Raw genomic sequence first — 16056 nt, 5'->3', positions numbered from 1 at the left:
AAAGTATTACATAAGTCTCCTTTTCCTCCCACTGACCTCTCCCAGGCCGCCCCCACCCCCAAACAATAAAGATTTTTTTAAAAATCAGTGAAGACCCTATAATTTTTAAAGTTGAATAATTAGATTGGGACTTTTGTTTTTGTGTTTAAAATGTCTTTTATGTTTGTCCTCCCACCACCTGTTCCTGAAAACCAGTTTGTATGTAGATGCCCAGCCCTGGGCTACTCTGGTGGATTGAATCTTGCTGGAGCAATGCTGTCTAGTTAGCACAAAGTTCATGTTCAAGTCTGATCATTGCTTGAGGGTTAATGCTGTCAAGACAGTTCTATGTTAAACACAGAATCAAAAGCATCTTAGTTGACTGTTTTTACTGTAAAGCAGTGATTCTCAGCTAGGGGCGATTTCCCTCCAGAGAGTATTGGGCAATGCCTGGAGACAGTTTTGGTTGTCAGAACTAGGAGGTGCTATTGATGTGTAGTGGCTAGAGGCCAGGGATGCTGTTAAACATCCTGCAATGCACAGCCCCCTCCCACCCCCGCCCAAGAAAGAATTATTATCACTAGTGCCAAGACTGAAAAAACCTGGAGAGGCATGCTGTCTTGGGAGAATCTCCCCAGACTGTGGATATTAAAACATGCTAAAATACCTCATAAGCTATAACGTTAAGAAAATCATCATTTATAATAAAATCTAGTGCACCTGTTACATTAGAGACCCTTCACAAAGGAATGATTTAATGGGTCCCTAATGAGAGAAACAATAGAAAATGACACCTGTTACAAATCAGTGTTAAGAGCGCACTCTGTCTTTTCCCAGCCCATGACCCTGTTCCAGATTCAGTTCCTGAATGCTGTTGGAGATCTGTTGGATCTGATTCCCTCATTCTCTCACACAAAAAACTCCAGCCTGGATGTTTTTAAGAGATGGGACCAGGGACACTGCTCTGCTCTTATCAAGGTGAGACACACAACAGCCTTTCTCTTTTTCCTGGTTCTGGTCCACACAGACTTTTTCCGTATGACACCCAAGTATGTCAACATCTCATCACTGCTAGGGCTGTAGTTATAGATCAGCTCATGGGTTCCTCTATTGTGGACTTTAAGGACTAGAAGGAACTGATGGAGGGAATTGGCTGTACATGATGTTACCTCTGTTCCTTCCACCATTCTTCCCATGCTGTATGTACGTACCACTCCCACTTTCCAGAATCTTCCATTTAGCTGCTAGCTCAGAGTCTTTTTTGTGCACATTAAAGGTTAATTTCCGGTAATAAATATAGCAATAGACACCTGAATTGACATATCCTGTACACTTGTTTCACTTGTAATCAGTTATCGATATATATCTCCCTGTACACTTACTGTATAGCAGTGGTTCTCAACCTTCCTAATGCCGCGACCCTTTAATACAGTTCCCCATGTTGTGGTGACCCCCAACCATAAAATTATTTTTGTTGCTACTTCATAACTGTAATTTTGCTACTGTTACGAATCGTAATGTAAATATCTGATATGCAGGATGTATATAGGCGACCCCTGTGAAAGGGTCGTTCGACCCCCAAAGGGGTCGTGACCTATAGGTTGAGAACCGCTGCTATATAGGATGGTGTCAATTTGTGTCACAGTTGTGTTAATCATTTATGACAAATATCTGTATGTTACTTGTAGTCAGTTATCTATATCATTCACTATGTTTCTGACTATAGGTTCTTCCTGGATTTGAGAACATCTATTTTGCTCACTCAAGCTGGTACACATATGCAGCCATGCTCAGGATATATAAACACTGGGACTTCAACATCAAAGATAAAGACACCAGCAGTAGTCGCCTCTCTTTCAGCAGTTACCCAGGTAAATAAATTTAGAGGGACATCTGAGTACTATTTCAGGATGAAACCCTGGTGATTCAAAGTAACTGGAATGGGAGAAGTGTTTAGTGGTTAATAAACATTAATGAAATTTAATTTTCAGAATGCTTTTTGAAGAAATATGGCTTTAATGCTTTTTTAATAGAATAACATAGGCTAGCCAGTGTTGCTCAGTGGTTGAGTGTCAACCCATGAACTGGGAGATAGAGGCTTGATTCCCAGTCAGGGCACATGCCTGGATTGTGGGCTTAATCCCCAGTAGCGGGCATGCAGGAGGCAGCCAATCAAGGATTCTCTCTCATCATTGATGTTTCTGTTGCTCTCTTCCTCTTCCTTCCTCTCTGAAATCAATAAAAATATATTTTAAAAAAATAAAAATAAATAGAATGACATAAACTTAGTTAATAGAGTTGACAAAAATTACTTCAACAAATGCAACTGAGTTATTTATTACGTACAAGGCTCTTTCTATGCTCTGCTGTGGAAGCAAAGATGAGCAAGACAGATCCTGCTCCCCTTATTTCCTTGAGGATCTGTCTCTGCTTCTCTTATTCATGGCAGTATGCACAGCACCTAACCTAGTGTGTGCACCCTTAGTACTTAATACATTTTTGTTGAATGAATGTGTAAGCTTATAAATGTGACACTGACAAGATAAATACAATACAGATAAGAGTAATATTATTACTGGAAAGGAGGCCAACTGCTCAGCTCCCACTGACTGTTGTCACCAGCAATGTGAAGATCAGTGTTTCCAGATCCTCCAACTTCTCAAGAAAAAAACAAAACCCACTATTTGATCCCAAGAAAGTACATCTGCTAGCTGGAATTGCCTCCTCAATTGCAGATTTGCAACCTCTTCAGGAAACATCATGAGCAAAGGCAAGGGGGAAATTCTTACCAAACACCTGAGAGTCTAAGGAGGATGTGATTTGGGCACTTTTGACCTTTAATTACATATCTGTAACTTGTAGGGTAGTTATACCAACCACCTGTCATATCTATTTATCGCTCGTTATGACTTTCTATGTGCTCCTGTTGTCCTAGCCAGAATACTTGCGGGATAATTACCTAGTAAGAATTGCCAGAAGAGCACTCCCAAAATTGTACTCCAGCACAGAGGAATAGAAGGAACAACAGTAATCCTTTGCGATACATTCATCAATATTACAAAAGGATTTACTGTCCCCAGCACACCCAGACTTATCTAAGCCGATCTCATGCTCCGTGTGCACCAGAACCCCAACTGACTCCATGCAAACAGAGGTGGTTCGGCCAAGGAAATGCATTACTATAATAACCCCATCTTAATCTAGAAAGGATTTAAGTGATTCAGTAGCTTCATAGGCTCAGTCTTTTTTCATCTGTTTCCCTTTACCCTTGGGGAAATGGTTTCACCTAAAGATGCTAACATGAAATGTCCTGCGGAAGTCAAAAGCATACCAAAAGTACACCAGGTGCTGATAACCTCCACAGTGCTCTTAAGCCTGGCCAGTGAATTTCCAGCTGCCTTCCCCCTCCAGCCCCCTGAGACCAGGCAGGCTAGAAGTACTGGGGCATCCTGGCTGCAGCCAGTGTGTCATGTGTACCTAATTTAGGAAGCACCTTTCCAGAAATTTTCTAAAGATCTTTCTAGTACCTAAGACCAGCCAGCATGGTAATGCCATCCAAGTGGGGCCAAGCTCAGACAGGCCCCGATGTGGGTCCTCGTCTCTGTATCTTTCATTTGGGGGAGCTTTTTCCCTCTACCCACACCCACAGGCAAGTTCAACAAGATGCCATGAGGAGTATGAGGGGGTCCTGGTGAATGATCCTTGCTGCTGGCGCTCAGAGTGTAATTTTTATATCATTGAGCTGACAGAATGTTGGTAACATGATGAGCTTGGGTGAGTCTCACGTCAGAAACAGCATGTGTTCTGGGCTCTAAGCTACCCGAGGTCATGCTTACCCTTGGGCTTCAGCATGTGTTCTCATTGCAGGGCCACCTTCCTTCTACTGCACCCAAGGGCAGCAGGGGAAGTGACTATTGATCTTCGGTTTGTGTGCTCCACTGCTGTCACCTCATCCCGCTGCAATCCTCTGGGGAGAGCTGGGCCGGGCCCCTACAAGGGCTTTGGAGCAACTTGCTCCACAGCACAAATGAGCCTTTCAACAGATTTCATGCCTTTAGTTAATGAGGTGGCCTCCCACTGTCACAGGCCAGTCTTAACCTGCTTGGATATTCCTTGTGCGATTGGAACTGCTCTTCTGGCTCTGCCCACAGGCTCTCAGCTAATTGTGCCCACTGGTGGGGGTGTGTGAAAGGTGGAGGTGTGTAAAGAGATCACAGACTAGGAATGCAAGGGTTACGGCTGAAAGAGGCAAGAGCAGAGAGTTGGAAAATATGCTGATCTATGCTTATGCTAAAAAATTCTGAATTTAACTTTAATGACCATAAATAATCATTCACATTTCTCTTAACATTCTGTGTAAGACTTGAATTTGTGGTCATTATTAACAAATCACAGTAAAGACCTTTGAGACCGTCATAACAGCCAGTATTCACAGGTGGCACCATTGATATTGCAGAGTCATTAAGTAAATGGTGACAGGGAACTGCAGAGGCAAAGAAATCCATGTTGTTTCAGTACAAGTCGGTTACAGAGTCGTGGCTTTGTGAGCAATAACAGTATTGCTACCTTTTTCTCATGGTGGGAGATAGATAATATAGAGAGGTGATACTTGGACACTATAAAGAATCTTTACATGCACTGATTGGACAAATACATTTTCTCTACCATTAATAAATCACTATATCTTACCTAGGCCCATGAATTTTAGAATATATTTCTTAATGTAATTGTTTATAAAGGCAGAGGTCCTGAAAGACATACTTGCCTGAGGTTCTGAAAACTCTAAGGAAGGTGGCCCTGGATAACGTTGTTCTAGAAGTTTTCCATCCCTCACAAGGGTTTTGAATAGCAAGGGCTATTTTACCTAACAACTGATAAGGCTAAGGAAGATAAAAGCCCCACACTAACCCTACCCCCAGGAACACCATCCACAGTGTTGAAGGAAGTAAGAGATGGAGAGAAATCCCATAGGGAATGACAGCCACTGAAAAGGTAGCCAGTACCACTGTATGAAGACCTCATCACAAAGGTCTACTGATTTCAACTGCCTGCAGTCCTTCAACAGATTCAAAGAAAATCAGTGTCACTAATACTGAGTCTTCCAATCCATGAATATAGTATCTCTACTTATGTAGATCTTCTTTTATCTGAACAATGTTTTATAGTTTTTAGTATATGGGTCTTACATACTTTTAATTCATTTGAATCCTAAATAATTTTTGATGCTCCTGTAATCAGAATTGAATTTTTTACTCCTTATTTCAATTGTTCATTGCTTATATATATGCATTTATTATCTATTGCTACATAACAAGTCACCCTAAAAAATTAGTGGCTTGAAAAGACAATGATCATTTAGTATCTCATAGTTTCTGTGGATCAGGAATTTAGGGCACAGTAAGGATGGCATGTTTCTACTTCACTATATCTGGGGCTCCTTGGAAGACTCACAGACTGAGGGGCTGAACTCTCTATAACTTAACTGAAGCTGGAAGATACATTTCCAAGGTGACTCACATGGTTGACAAGGTGTGCTGACAAATTGGTTCCCACCACTTGGGCCTCTCCACAGGACTGCTTGAGTATTCCCATGCCAAGGTGCCTGGCTTTCCCCAGACCAAGTGATCCAAAAGAACAGAGCAGAAACAGCAATGCCTATTATGACCTAGTCTCAAAAGTCATATACTGTTACTTCCACCACATTCTATTCATTAGAAGCACATTATTATGATCAACCCACAGTCAAAAAATTTGTGGAAAGATAAAAATCACCACAGTATAGAAATAAGATTTGTTTGGTACACTTACTATTTATCCTGAGAACTTTCTAAATTTAAATATCAGTTCTAATAGCTTTTCTATCGATTTATTGGGATTTTTCTATATTCATAATCATGCCATCTTTGCATAAAAGGTAGTATCACTTCTTCCTTCCCTTATATGTCCTTGATTTCTTGCATAATTGCACTGGACAAGATCTCCAGAACAATGTATATTAGTAGGGCATGATAATCCTTTCCTAGTTCCTGATCTTAAGAGAAAAATATTCAGTCTTTCATCATTAAGTATGTTTGTTGTAGGATTTTTGTAGATACCCTTTATAAGGTTAAGAATATCCCTTCTGTTCCTATTTGCTAGCTTAATGTTTTTATTATGAATGAGTGTTTTGTGAAATTCTTTCTCTGCTTCTATTAAAGTGATCATATAATTTTTCTTGCTTATTAATATGATTAAAGTTTTTTTGGTTAAACTTAATGCTATTTTGTTAAAGATTTTTCATCTATATTCATGAAAGATATTGGTCTGTGGTTTTCTTTTCTTGTAATAGTTTTGGTGTTAGGGTAACCTCGTCCTTATAATCTGACTTTGAAATTAATTTTTCCTTCTATGTTTTCTGAAAGAGTTTGTGTATGACTGGTAAATGTTTAATACAATTAATTGATTAAGTTACCTAGACATAGTTTTATTTATTGGGAAAGTTTTTAATTATTAATTCAATTTCTTTTATTGCTATAGGACTATTCAAGTTTTCTAATTCTTCTTGAGTCAGTTTTGAAAATTTGTGTCTTTCAAGGAATTTGTCTACTTCTTCTAAGTTATTTTTATTGTCAAAGTTTTTTATAATATTTTTATTACCTTTTAATGTCTGCAGGGTCTGTAGTTATTTTATTTATTTATTTAATTGCATTTATTGGGTAACATTGGTTAATAAAATTATATAGGTTTCAGGTGTACAATATACATCATCTGTATATTGCATTGTATGTTCATCATCCCAAGTGGGAAAGAATTATATAGATGCTCCTCAACCTACTATGGGGGTACCTCCCAATAAATACATTGTAAATTGAAAATATTGTAAGTCAAAAATGCATTTGATATACCTAACCTACCAAACATCATAACTTAGCCTAATTTACCTTCAACTTGCTCAGAACACTTATATTAGCCTACAGTTGGGCAAAGTCACTTAACACAATACCTATTTTATGATAAAGTGTTTAATATCTCGAGTAATTTATTGAATACTGTACTGAAAGTGAAAAACATAATCATTGTATGGGTATTCACCATTAACATACACAGCTGAAAGCACATTGGGCCTGAAAAATGTTTAAAGCATTAAACTAAAATTAATTGCATCACCTGAGAGATCGTACTGAATACTGCTAGCCTCGGAAAACAACAACATTTAAATATTATTTTCACACCACTGTAAAGTTGAAAAATCAAGTCATTGTAAGTCAGACCATCTATGTGTGTATATATTCATGTAATCTTTGGCTTTGTGATATGCTAGCTCTGATTTTCTTTGTATTTATTATATTCAGGGTTGAGTTTATAAGATCTGTAAATTAATGTTTTTCCTTAAATTTAAGAATTGTCAGCAGTTAAAGCTTCAAATATTTTTTCCATCTTCTTTTCACTCTTCTCTCTCCCTGTGATTCCAATTACTTATATGTCAGAATGCTTAATCTTATCCCACAGGTCTTTGGGGGATTTGATCATTTTTCTTCATTCTTTTTTTCTCCCTCTAGTACATTGGATAATTTTATTGATCTACTTCAAGTTTACTGATCCTTACTTCTGCCATCCCAAATTTACTATGGAATCCATCCAGTGAATTTTTTTTTCAATTATTGTACGTTTCAGGTCTAGAATTTGCATTTTGTTCTTTCTTTAGTTTCCATTTCTCTATTAATATTCCCTCTGATAACTTTTAATACCATATTTCCCTTTTCTAAACTGTTTTAAGTTGAAGTCTTTTTCTGCTAAATCCAATATCTAAACCCACTTGAAGACAATTTCTATTAATTTTTTTAATGTGTAGGTCGTGTTGCCCTAGCCGGTTTGGCTCAGTGGGTCCCAGGTTCAATTCCAGTCAAGGGCATGTACTTCGGTTGCAGGCTTGATCCCCGGCCCCACTGTCAGGGCACATGCGAGAAGCAACCAATTGATGTGTCTCTGTCTCTCCCCCTCCTTTCCACTCTCTCTGAAAATCAATGGAAAAATATCTTCAGTTGAGGATTAAAAAACAAAGGAAGGAAGGAAGGGAGGGAGGGAGAAAGGAAGGGAAGAAGGGAGAAAGGAAGGAAGGAAGGAAGGGAGGGAGGGAGGGAGGGAGGGAGGGAGGAAGGAAGGAAGGAAGGAAGGAAGGAAGGAAGGAAGGAAGGAAGGAAGGAAGGAAGGAAGGAAGGAAGGAGATGGGAAGAAAAAAGGAAAGGAAGGAGACAGGCAGGCAGTTCATGGATGACCCATCTGACATGAACATGGTGGGAACTGTAAGGGAGAAAGAGATGAGGGCTGCCTAAGACATCATCGCCCCTATCACAACCTCATTGTTTTCTATTTGTGCTGCTCTCCTTTCTATACCCTTGATTTTAAAACAAGAGGCTAAAATGTTCAGGAATTGTTATCAAGGCATTTGATATGGAGACCTATATGTTCAGCACAAAAGTTGGACATTGAAGCCAACCATTGTAATCACCCTGATTATAAATGGCATGAATAGGACGTAACTAATTTTATGGGAATTAGGCAGCACTCAAGTTTTAAATAAATTACTATAAACTTGTTTGTGCTCACTTTTTACTAAAGTTAAAAGAAAAAAAAACCCTAATACTTTAGGCTTAGTTCTTACTTATGTGCCTGGCACTGTGACTGACACTGTACTAAACAGTTGGTATATAATATGTCATTTAATTTTCTTAAAACCTAATAAGGTATTGTACCTACATTTTTTAAATATATATATTTTTATTGATTTCAGAGAGGAAGGGAGAGAGATAGAGAGATAGAAACATCAATAATGAGAAAGAACTATTGATTGGCTGCCTCCTGCACGTCCCCTACTTGGGGGGGATCAAGCCCACAGCCCAGGCATGTGCCCTTGGCCGGAATTGAACCTAGGACCCTCTAGTACGCAGGCTGACACTCTATCCACTGAGCCAAACCAGCTAGGGCAGTATCTACATTTTTAAAAATATGTTCTGATGTTTTAGAAAGGAAGGGAGAGGGATAGAGAGATAGAAACAATGATGAGAGAAAATATTGATTGGCTGCCTACTGAACGCCCCTCACTGGGGATCGAGCCTGCAGTCAGGCATGTGCCCGGACTGGGAATTGAACTGGTGACCTCTTGGTGCATGCATTTGTTATAAGCACCTCTCACCGACACCAGAGAGGTGTTACTGGACAGCCCCCTGAGTCAGTGGGAGAGGGCTGTTCCCAACCTCATTCCTTGTCTTCTCATATAAGTGAATTTATATGAGAGACCTTGACTGCATTATGAAAAGTCAATTTATTAAAGTATGCACCTTTATTGAAAAAGCAAAGCAAGCAAACCGATACATCTGGCTTAATCAAGCACAGATGAGCTCTCAGCTAATCTAAAGGGCAAGTTGGGTGGGGGTCCAAGGTGTTGTATACCCTCCTGTCTATAGGTCTCAAAATTCCTTTGCTGAATATTTTGGTGCAGATTAATTCTCAAGGTCCTCCTTTTTACTTTGTTATGGCCTGAGAAGCACCTGAAACTTTACCTTGCCAAGCCTTGAGACTGCTGGCTTCTCTGTTTAGGGAGTAAAACTGCCCTTTTTCCCTTTCCCCTTTCCCCCTCCTTTCTGCATTCTCTCTTTAGGGAGATTTTTTTTTTAACCATTTGCTCTCCTGCCCTTGGCTGGGGACGATAATGACTTGCTAGTTACAAGCTGGCTGCAAATTGCCACACTTTTTGGCCTTGTTTTAACTTTCCTGTCTCAGTTTCCCTATTCCTCCTGCCTTAGAATCCTGTAACAGGTTGATGCTCAACCACTGAGCCACACTAGCCAGGCTACATTTTTCAAATAAAGAAACAGGTTGCGAGAAGTTAAATAGCATGCTCAAAATCATACCACTCAGAGTTGGGGACTGGGATTCAAAATAATATCTCTAACTATAAATATCCATTTCCCCACCCCACTCCAGAAATGGTTCCATTTGCATTTAAGTTAAATGATTAAAACTGAAAAAGCCATGAACTCAAAGGGCTACCTGTCACACCAGGTGGGTGGAGTGTTTGCGTGGGAACAAAAGCTGGAATCTATTCAAAGTGTTTTAATTGAGGGTTCCAGTAATGATTATCTACATAAGGCTTAGGCTTCAAGCTTAGTTATCTGTCAGAGAGGCTCTCTGGCATGCACTTAGTGTATTTCACCAGCATGCATGTGTTCCTACTTTGTATTACATCCAGGCACCTCATCACCTCCCCCACACAGATATACCCACCCCATAAACTTAAAATTTCCTATGGAGCTTGCAAAAAATGCAGATTCCTAATGCCATTCATAGAAATCCTATTCAGTTGATCTGGGCATTTGTATCAAGGACCCTAGGTGATTCTAACATACTGGGTCCAAGCCCATCCTTTTCGACTCTGGCAGCCCTCCTAGGCTGGGTAGCAAAGAGTTTGCTCAGCCTTTTCCTGTTGGAAGATAAAAGAATAGTCTCAAAGCACCAAGATAATTTAGTGAAGATTCCTTCATAATCCATAATGTTATTACTTTCATAGTTATAAAACTGCCTATGTATGTTGTTAATATTTTAATGTACTATTACTTTTATTAATTTCACATTACTTATTTTATGTTAGATACTTTATTTTGTTTTTTAATATATTGTTATTGATTTCAGAGAGGAAGGGAGAGGAAAAGAGAGAGAAACATCAATGATGAGAGAGAATCATTGACCAGCTGCCTCTTGCACTTCCCCAACTGGGGACAGAGCCCACAACCCAGGCATTTGCCTTGACCGAGAATCGAAACACAGTTCACAGGTCAACATTCAGCCATGGAGCCATGCCGGCCGGGCTATGCTAGATATTTTGGACATAAAGCTGAAATATATACAATCTGTGAGTTAATACATGCCAAGCAAGATTCATGTCTTCCACCTTTAAAAAGTAGAACCAAAGGAGGAAAAGAAATAAAAGTAGAACCAGGGCACCTATTCCAAAGGATTATAGATAGATTTTATAACACTTAATTTTCTACTTCCTTAAGTACCTTTTCTTTTGTTCTTTATGTCCTCTTTGTCACCATCCCAAGACACTAATGACTTCTGCCAGGCCACACCTGCCTTGATCACCGCTCCCCACCTAGCTCAAGAAGCTTCCTCCCTTCTATCTTTCCAGAAATCCCACCTTATTTTCCTTACTTTTCTTGACTAACTGGTCATAAGGTGATTTTCTCCAACTCCACCCTATCTAAACATGCAAATCCCCATGACTCACTCTCTCCTAATTGCTTCTACTGCATTTGCTCCATCATGTGTAAATGTCATCACCATTTACATGACTACGTATCTGCTCCCATCACATTTCTCAGATATATGGAAGAGTGAGAAAGGCAGAGATTTGATCTTAGATTTATTTCTGATAATGCTGTTTATTCACTTTAAAATAGCAAATTTTAAAAAATAGTTCATCCTATATAATAAAGATGTAATATGCAAATGGTCGTTATGTAATATGCAAATGGTCGTTATGCCATGAAGCGTAACGACCGACTGCGTAATGACCGGATCACAGATCAGCAGAAGGGTGGGGCAGAGAGCTACAGGAGGGGGCAGGGCAGCAAGCTATGAGGGGGCAGGGGGAGGGGGAGCTACAGGAGGGCGGGGCAGTGGGCGGAGAGCTACTGGAGGGCAGCAGCGAGCTACTGGCAAGCTACTGGCACACAGACTTGTGCACAGGGCTACTAGTCTAAAAATAATAATAATAAAACATAAAAATAGCTCATCTAATCAATCTTTTGTGAAGATCAAATAATGGTATCTATTCTTCTAAAGCAAGGTATCTGGTGTGTGGTAGGCACACAATAAATGTTAGTCACCACCATCTTCTCTTCTATAGTGATTTATCGAGCACCTACCATGTGTTAAATCCTTATCCTTTGGATCAGAAAAAGTAGGGAGTTTCATGCTATGGGAGAAATAGAAAATAGTAAACAAATAATATAAAGAGCCAGAGTCCATAATGACCAAAAGCTCGACCTAACACCGGAAGTCAGTGCTGGTGACCTAGCACTGACTGCAGCCAGTGCTGGGGCAGTGACCCAGCACTGAGTGCTGAGGGGGCTGCGGATTAGGCCCGGAGAGAGGCCTGCAGAGAGAGAGGCAGGGTCTGATCTGCAGCCTCAGTGGCAGCTGTTGATCAGCCGTTGCCTCTCTCTTTCTCTCCCGGCTTCACCAGCAGCCATGCCTCTGTTTCTCTCCAGGCCTAAGAGCTGATTGGCATAGAAACCAACCAATCAGAACCAAATCTGGGCGAAGTGTGAGGAGTCAATGGCTGCCTAGGAGGCAGAGCTTTTGATGCTGACTGGCATAGAAACTGACCAATCAGAACCTAATCTGGGTGAACTATGAAGAGAGAACCTAAGGTGGGGGGTGAGGAGGGGTTTTAAGAGCAACAGCTGTTTGGTGTAAGGTGTAAGAAAGCAGTTCAATTTTTTAATGACCACTTGGGCAGTACAGTGGGACCTTGCCTTATGAGTTTCTTATGAGTTTAATTCGTTCCGAGACCGAGCTCGTTAAGGAGCTCGTTAACTCAAATTACTCTGTCAACTCAATGCAAAAAATAGGCCGAGAGACAGCTGGTATCTCAAAAAACTCGTTAGTCAGGACACTCGTAAGTCAAGGCCCCACTGTATAGTGCATATGGCTGACTATCAGTCCAGATATAGGGATTATGTGTTTTTGTCTGCCAAGAGCATCTCCTCCTGCTGAAAAAGGTTTCCACCCTCCCCCATTTAAGCAATCCTATCCTATATAATATATCTATACTAATAAAAGGGTAATATGCTAATTAGATCGGGTCAACCGGCCATCTTCTGGACGTCCGACTTCCTTCTGGACAAAGCCATGGTAGTGGGGGCCGAGGCAGAGGCAGTTAGGGGCAATCAGGCCGGCAGGAGAGGGCAGTTGGGGGCAAGATCAGGTCGGCAGGGGAGAGCAGTTAGGGGCGAGATCAGGCTGGCAGGGGAGGGCAATTGGGGGTGAAATCAGGCCAGCAGGGGAGGGCAGTTGGGGGTGAGATCAGGTCAGCAGGGGAGGGCAGTTAGGGGTGATCAGGCAGGCAGAGACAGTTGGGGGCAAGATCAGGCCGTTGGGGAGGGCCGTTGGGGGTGAAATCGGGCCAGCAGGGAAGGGCAGTTGGGGGCAACCAGGCCAGCAGGGGAGGGCAGTTGGGGGCAACCAGGCTGGCAGGGGAGGGCACTTGGGGGCAAGATCAGCTCAGCAGGGGAGGGCAGTTAGGGGTGATTAGGCAGGCAGAGGCAGTTGGGGGCAAAATCAGGCCGAGGGGAGGGCTGTTGGGGGTGAAATCAGGCCAGCAGGGGAGGGCAGTTGGAGGCAACCAGGCTGGCAGGAGAGGGCACTTGGGGGCGAGATCAGCTCAGCAGGGGAGGGCAGTTAGAGGCAATCAGGCAGGCAGGCAGGTGAGCCAGCAGTCCCAGATTGTGAGAGGGAAGTCTGACTGCCGGTTTAGGCCTGCTCCCCTCGGACATCAGTAGGACATCCCCTGAGGGCTCCCAGACTGCGAAAGGGCACAGGCCAGGCTGAGAGAACCCCCTGCCCCCAGTGCATGCACTGGGCCTCTAGTATAATATAAAGTAGATAAAATAATTTATTACTTGCCAAAAACAAATTTCATTTTGATGTGGATGATAACAGAATGTTAAGTATAAACCCACCTTCTATTTATTCCATATAAGCTTTAAGAGACCTATTCTTTCTTGTGTAGCGGAACCCCAGCAGGACATTTGGAGTCCACAGCACGGGTTTCCTGTGTTTGAATACATAATAGTATGAATCCTCCATTGACCACATTCCTACGGCAGGATTAAGCAGAAATGTCTTCAAGAAATACTTCCTTGCCTGATTGATGTGGCTCAATGGATGAGTATCAACCCATGAACCAGGAGGTCACATGGGTTTGATTCCCGGTCAGGGCACATGCCTGGGTTTCAGGCTCGATCCCTAGTAGGGGAAGTGCAGGAAACAGCCAATTGATGATTCTCATCCCTGATGTTTCTCTCTCTCTCTCCCTCTCCCTTCCTTTCTCTGAAATCAATAAAAGCATTAAAAAATACTTACTTGATTGAGGAATAATCACTGGCAGGAGAAGCGGGAATTGATTGGTACCAGTTAGGATTTGGGCGAGAAGAGAAGCAAATGAATGCCATTCTGGAAGGTGGGAAGATGGGTCCATTACGGAGTTGATGAAATAAACAGCTGTAGGATTTCGTGTCCTGGGATAACAGGGCACCCACAGGCTTCCTTTTCATAGAGTGAGAAAGCAGAAGGTTCTCCTGCTACATACAGCAATGTGAGAACAGGGGTTCTGTGGAGACGCAGAGGGGAGCAGAGGTGGGCAGGAAGAGCAGTCTGTGCTTGCACCTTTTTAAAAAGCTCCTGAGAGCCCAGCCAGTGTGGTTCAGTGGTTGAACATCGACCTATGAACCAGGAGGTCATGGTTCAATTCCCAGTTGGGGCACATGCCTGAGTTGCAGACTCAATCCCCAGTGTGGGGTGTGCAGGAGGCAGCTAGCTGATCAATGATTCTCTCTCATCATTGATGTTTCCCTCTCTCTCCCTTCCTCTCTGAAATCAATTTTTAAATAAAAAGCCCCTGAGGGAATTCTGTCTCTGGGCTGGAAACCGTTGCACAGTGCTTGGTTGGTGCTTTCCGCAGGTCTGAGAAGTGATACTGCCTCTGTTCAGCAGTGGGTGCAAAGTTGTTACTTTTTCTTTTTTAAAAACAGGAAAGAACAGAGAGTTCCCAAAGTGTCCCATCCCTCTGTGTTAAAGTCAAATGGCAGCAAGGCATTTTAAAGCAATGTCGTATAGTTGGATTACTATGACTGTATGTTAACTATTGAAGGTTATAGCAAATAACCTTCAAAACTTCGTGGCTGGAAACAATATGTGAATATTACTGCGTTTGAGTCCACAGGATTGCCAAGTGATTCTTTCTAGAGAAGTAAACTGGCACATTCCCTGCATCTGTGGCTGGCTGTGGGTTGGTGGGCAGCTCTACTGTTCTTGGAGGAACTCTCGCACATTTGGGGTTGGTTGGCTGGCTAGAGACTGGTCCTCCTCTGTGTGGTCTCTCGTCCTGGAGACCAGGCAGACTGGGCTGTTTGCATAGCAGTAACAAGGTTACCATAGAGTGAGCGGAAGTGTGCAAGGTCTCTGAGGGCTAGCCTCAGGACTGGCACATTCTGTTAGATGAAGCAAGTTCCAAATCCAGCCCAGATTTCAGAGATGGGGAAACAGGCCCCTTGATGGGAGATGCTGCAAAGTCTCATTGCAGGGAATATGGGCGCGAGGGAGCAGTGCAGAAATGCAGCACAGCTATTTGTACAAACATGAGTCATATCACTGACCCTGCGTTGTGCATTATTTACATCTTTGGTCAACACTGATGCTACCCTTTTGGAAAAAAGCGGTGTGTTTTGGTCTTTGGAGCTCTGGAGCAATTCAGGCATGAGGTGTGCAAATGGGTACATTTTGAGTGCACTGATAGGCTAATAAGGGTAAACATTTCTGGGTTGTGCTGAGCAGTATCTAGTGGCATCAGAAGGTAGTGGTCACTGTTTACTTTTCTGATTCAAGTGGGTGTTGTGTTTTTTGGTTTTTTTATTTTTATTTTTTGTTTTTGGTCTTGAAAGGTGATTTATTCACTATAAGAGTTCCCTTTTAGTTCTTAATTAAATTAAGCAAGAAGCTTACTATGAAATGCTATTTGCAGGGTGGCTTTTATACTGGAGTGTTTTACTTTTTCCTGATCTAAAATGGTCCACCTTCCAACAGAAACAGACTTATACATAGAAAAAACAAACTGCTGGCTGCCAGAGGGGAGGATGTTGGGGGACTGAGTGAAAAAGGTGAAGGGATTGACAGGTAGTTACAAAATAGTCCTGGGGATGTAAAGTACAGCATAGAGAATATAGTCAATAACACTGTAATAACTGTATGGTGCCAGGTGGGCACTGCAAATATCAGGGGGACACTTTGTAAAGTATATGCTGTACACCTGAGATA

General features: G+C 41.9%; 1 protein-coding gene across 5 annotated transcripts in view; it reads left to right on the top strand.

The window, feature by feature from the left end:
• Positions 1 to 16056, top strand: part of PLBD1 (phospholipase B domain containing 1) — a 52254-nt gene that overhangs the window by 24852 nt on the left and 11346 nt on the right. For all 5 annotated transcript variants that reach the window (XR_002828088.1, XM_023750059.1, XM_023750061.1 and 2 more), the window contains exons 5-6: positions 817 to 957; positions 1706 to 1850. Coding sequence is in view for 4 of the 5 variants with exons in the window: in XM_023750059.1 (XP_023605827.1) it covers positions 817 to 957; positions 1706 to 1850 (286 nt within the window). In the remaining variant the exon portion in view is untranslated. The remainder of the gene's footprint in view (positions 1 to 816; positions 958 to 1705; positions 1851 to 16056) is intronic.

Source organism: Myotis lucifugus, unplaced genomic scaffold (assembly GCF_000147115.1).
Source record: "Myotis lucifugus unplaced genomic scaffold, Myoluc2.0 scaffold_10, whole genome shotgun sequence".
Lineage (NCBI taxonomy): Eukaryota > Metazoa > Chordata > Mammalia > Chiroptera > Vespertilionidae > Myotis > Myotis lucifugus.
Note: the sequence above shows the minus strand (reverse complement) of the source record. Positions and strands in the feature narration are given on the sequence as shown.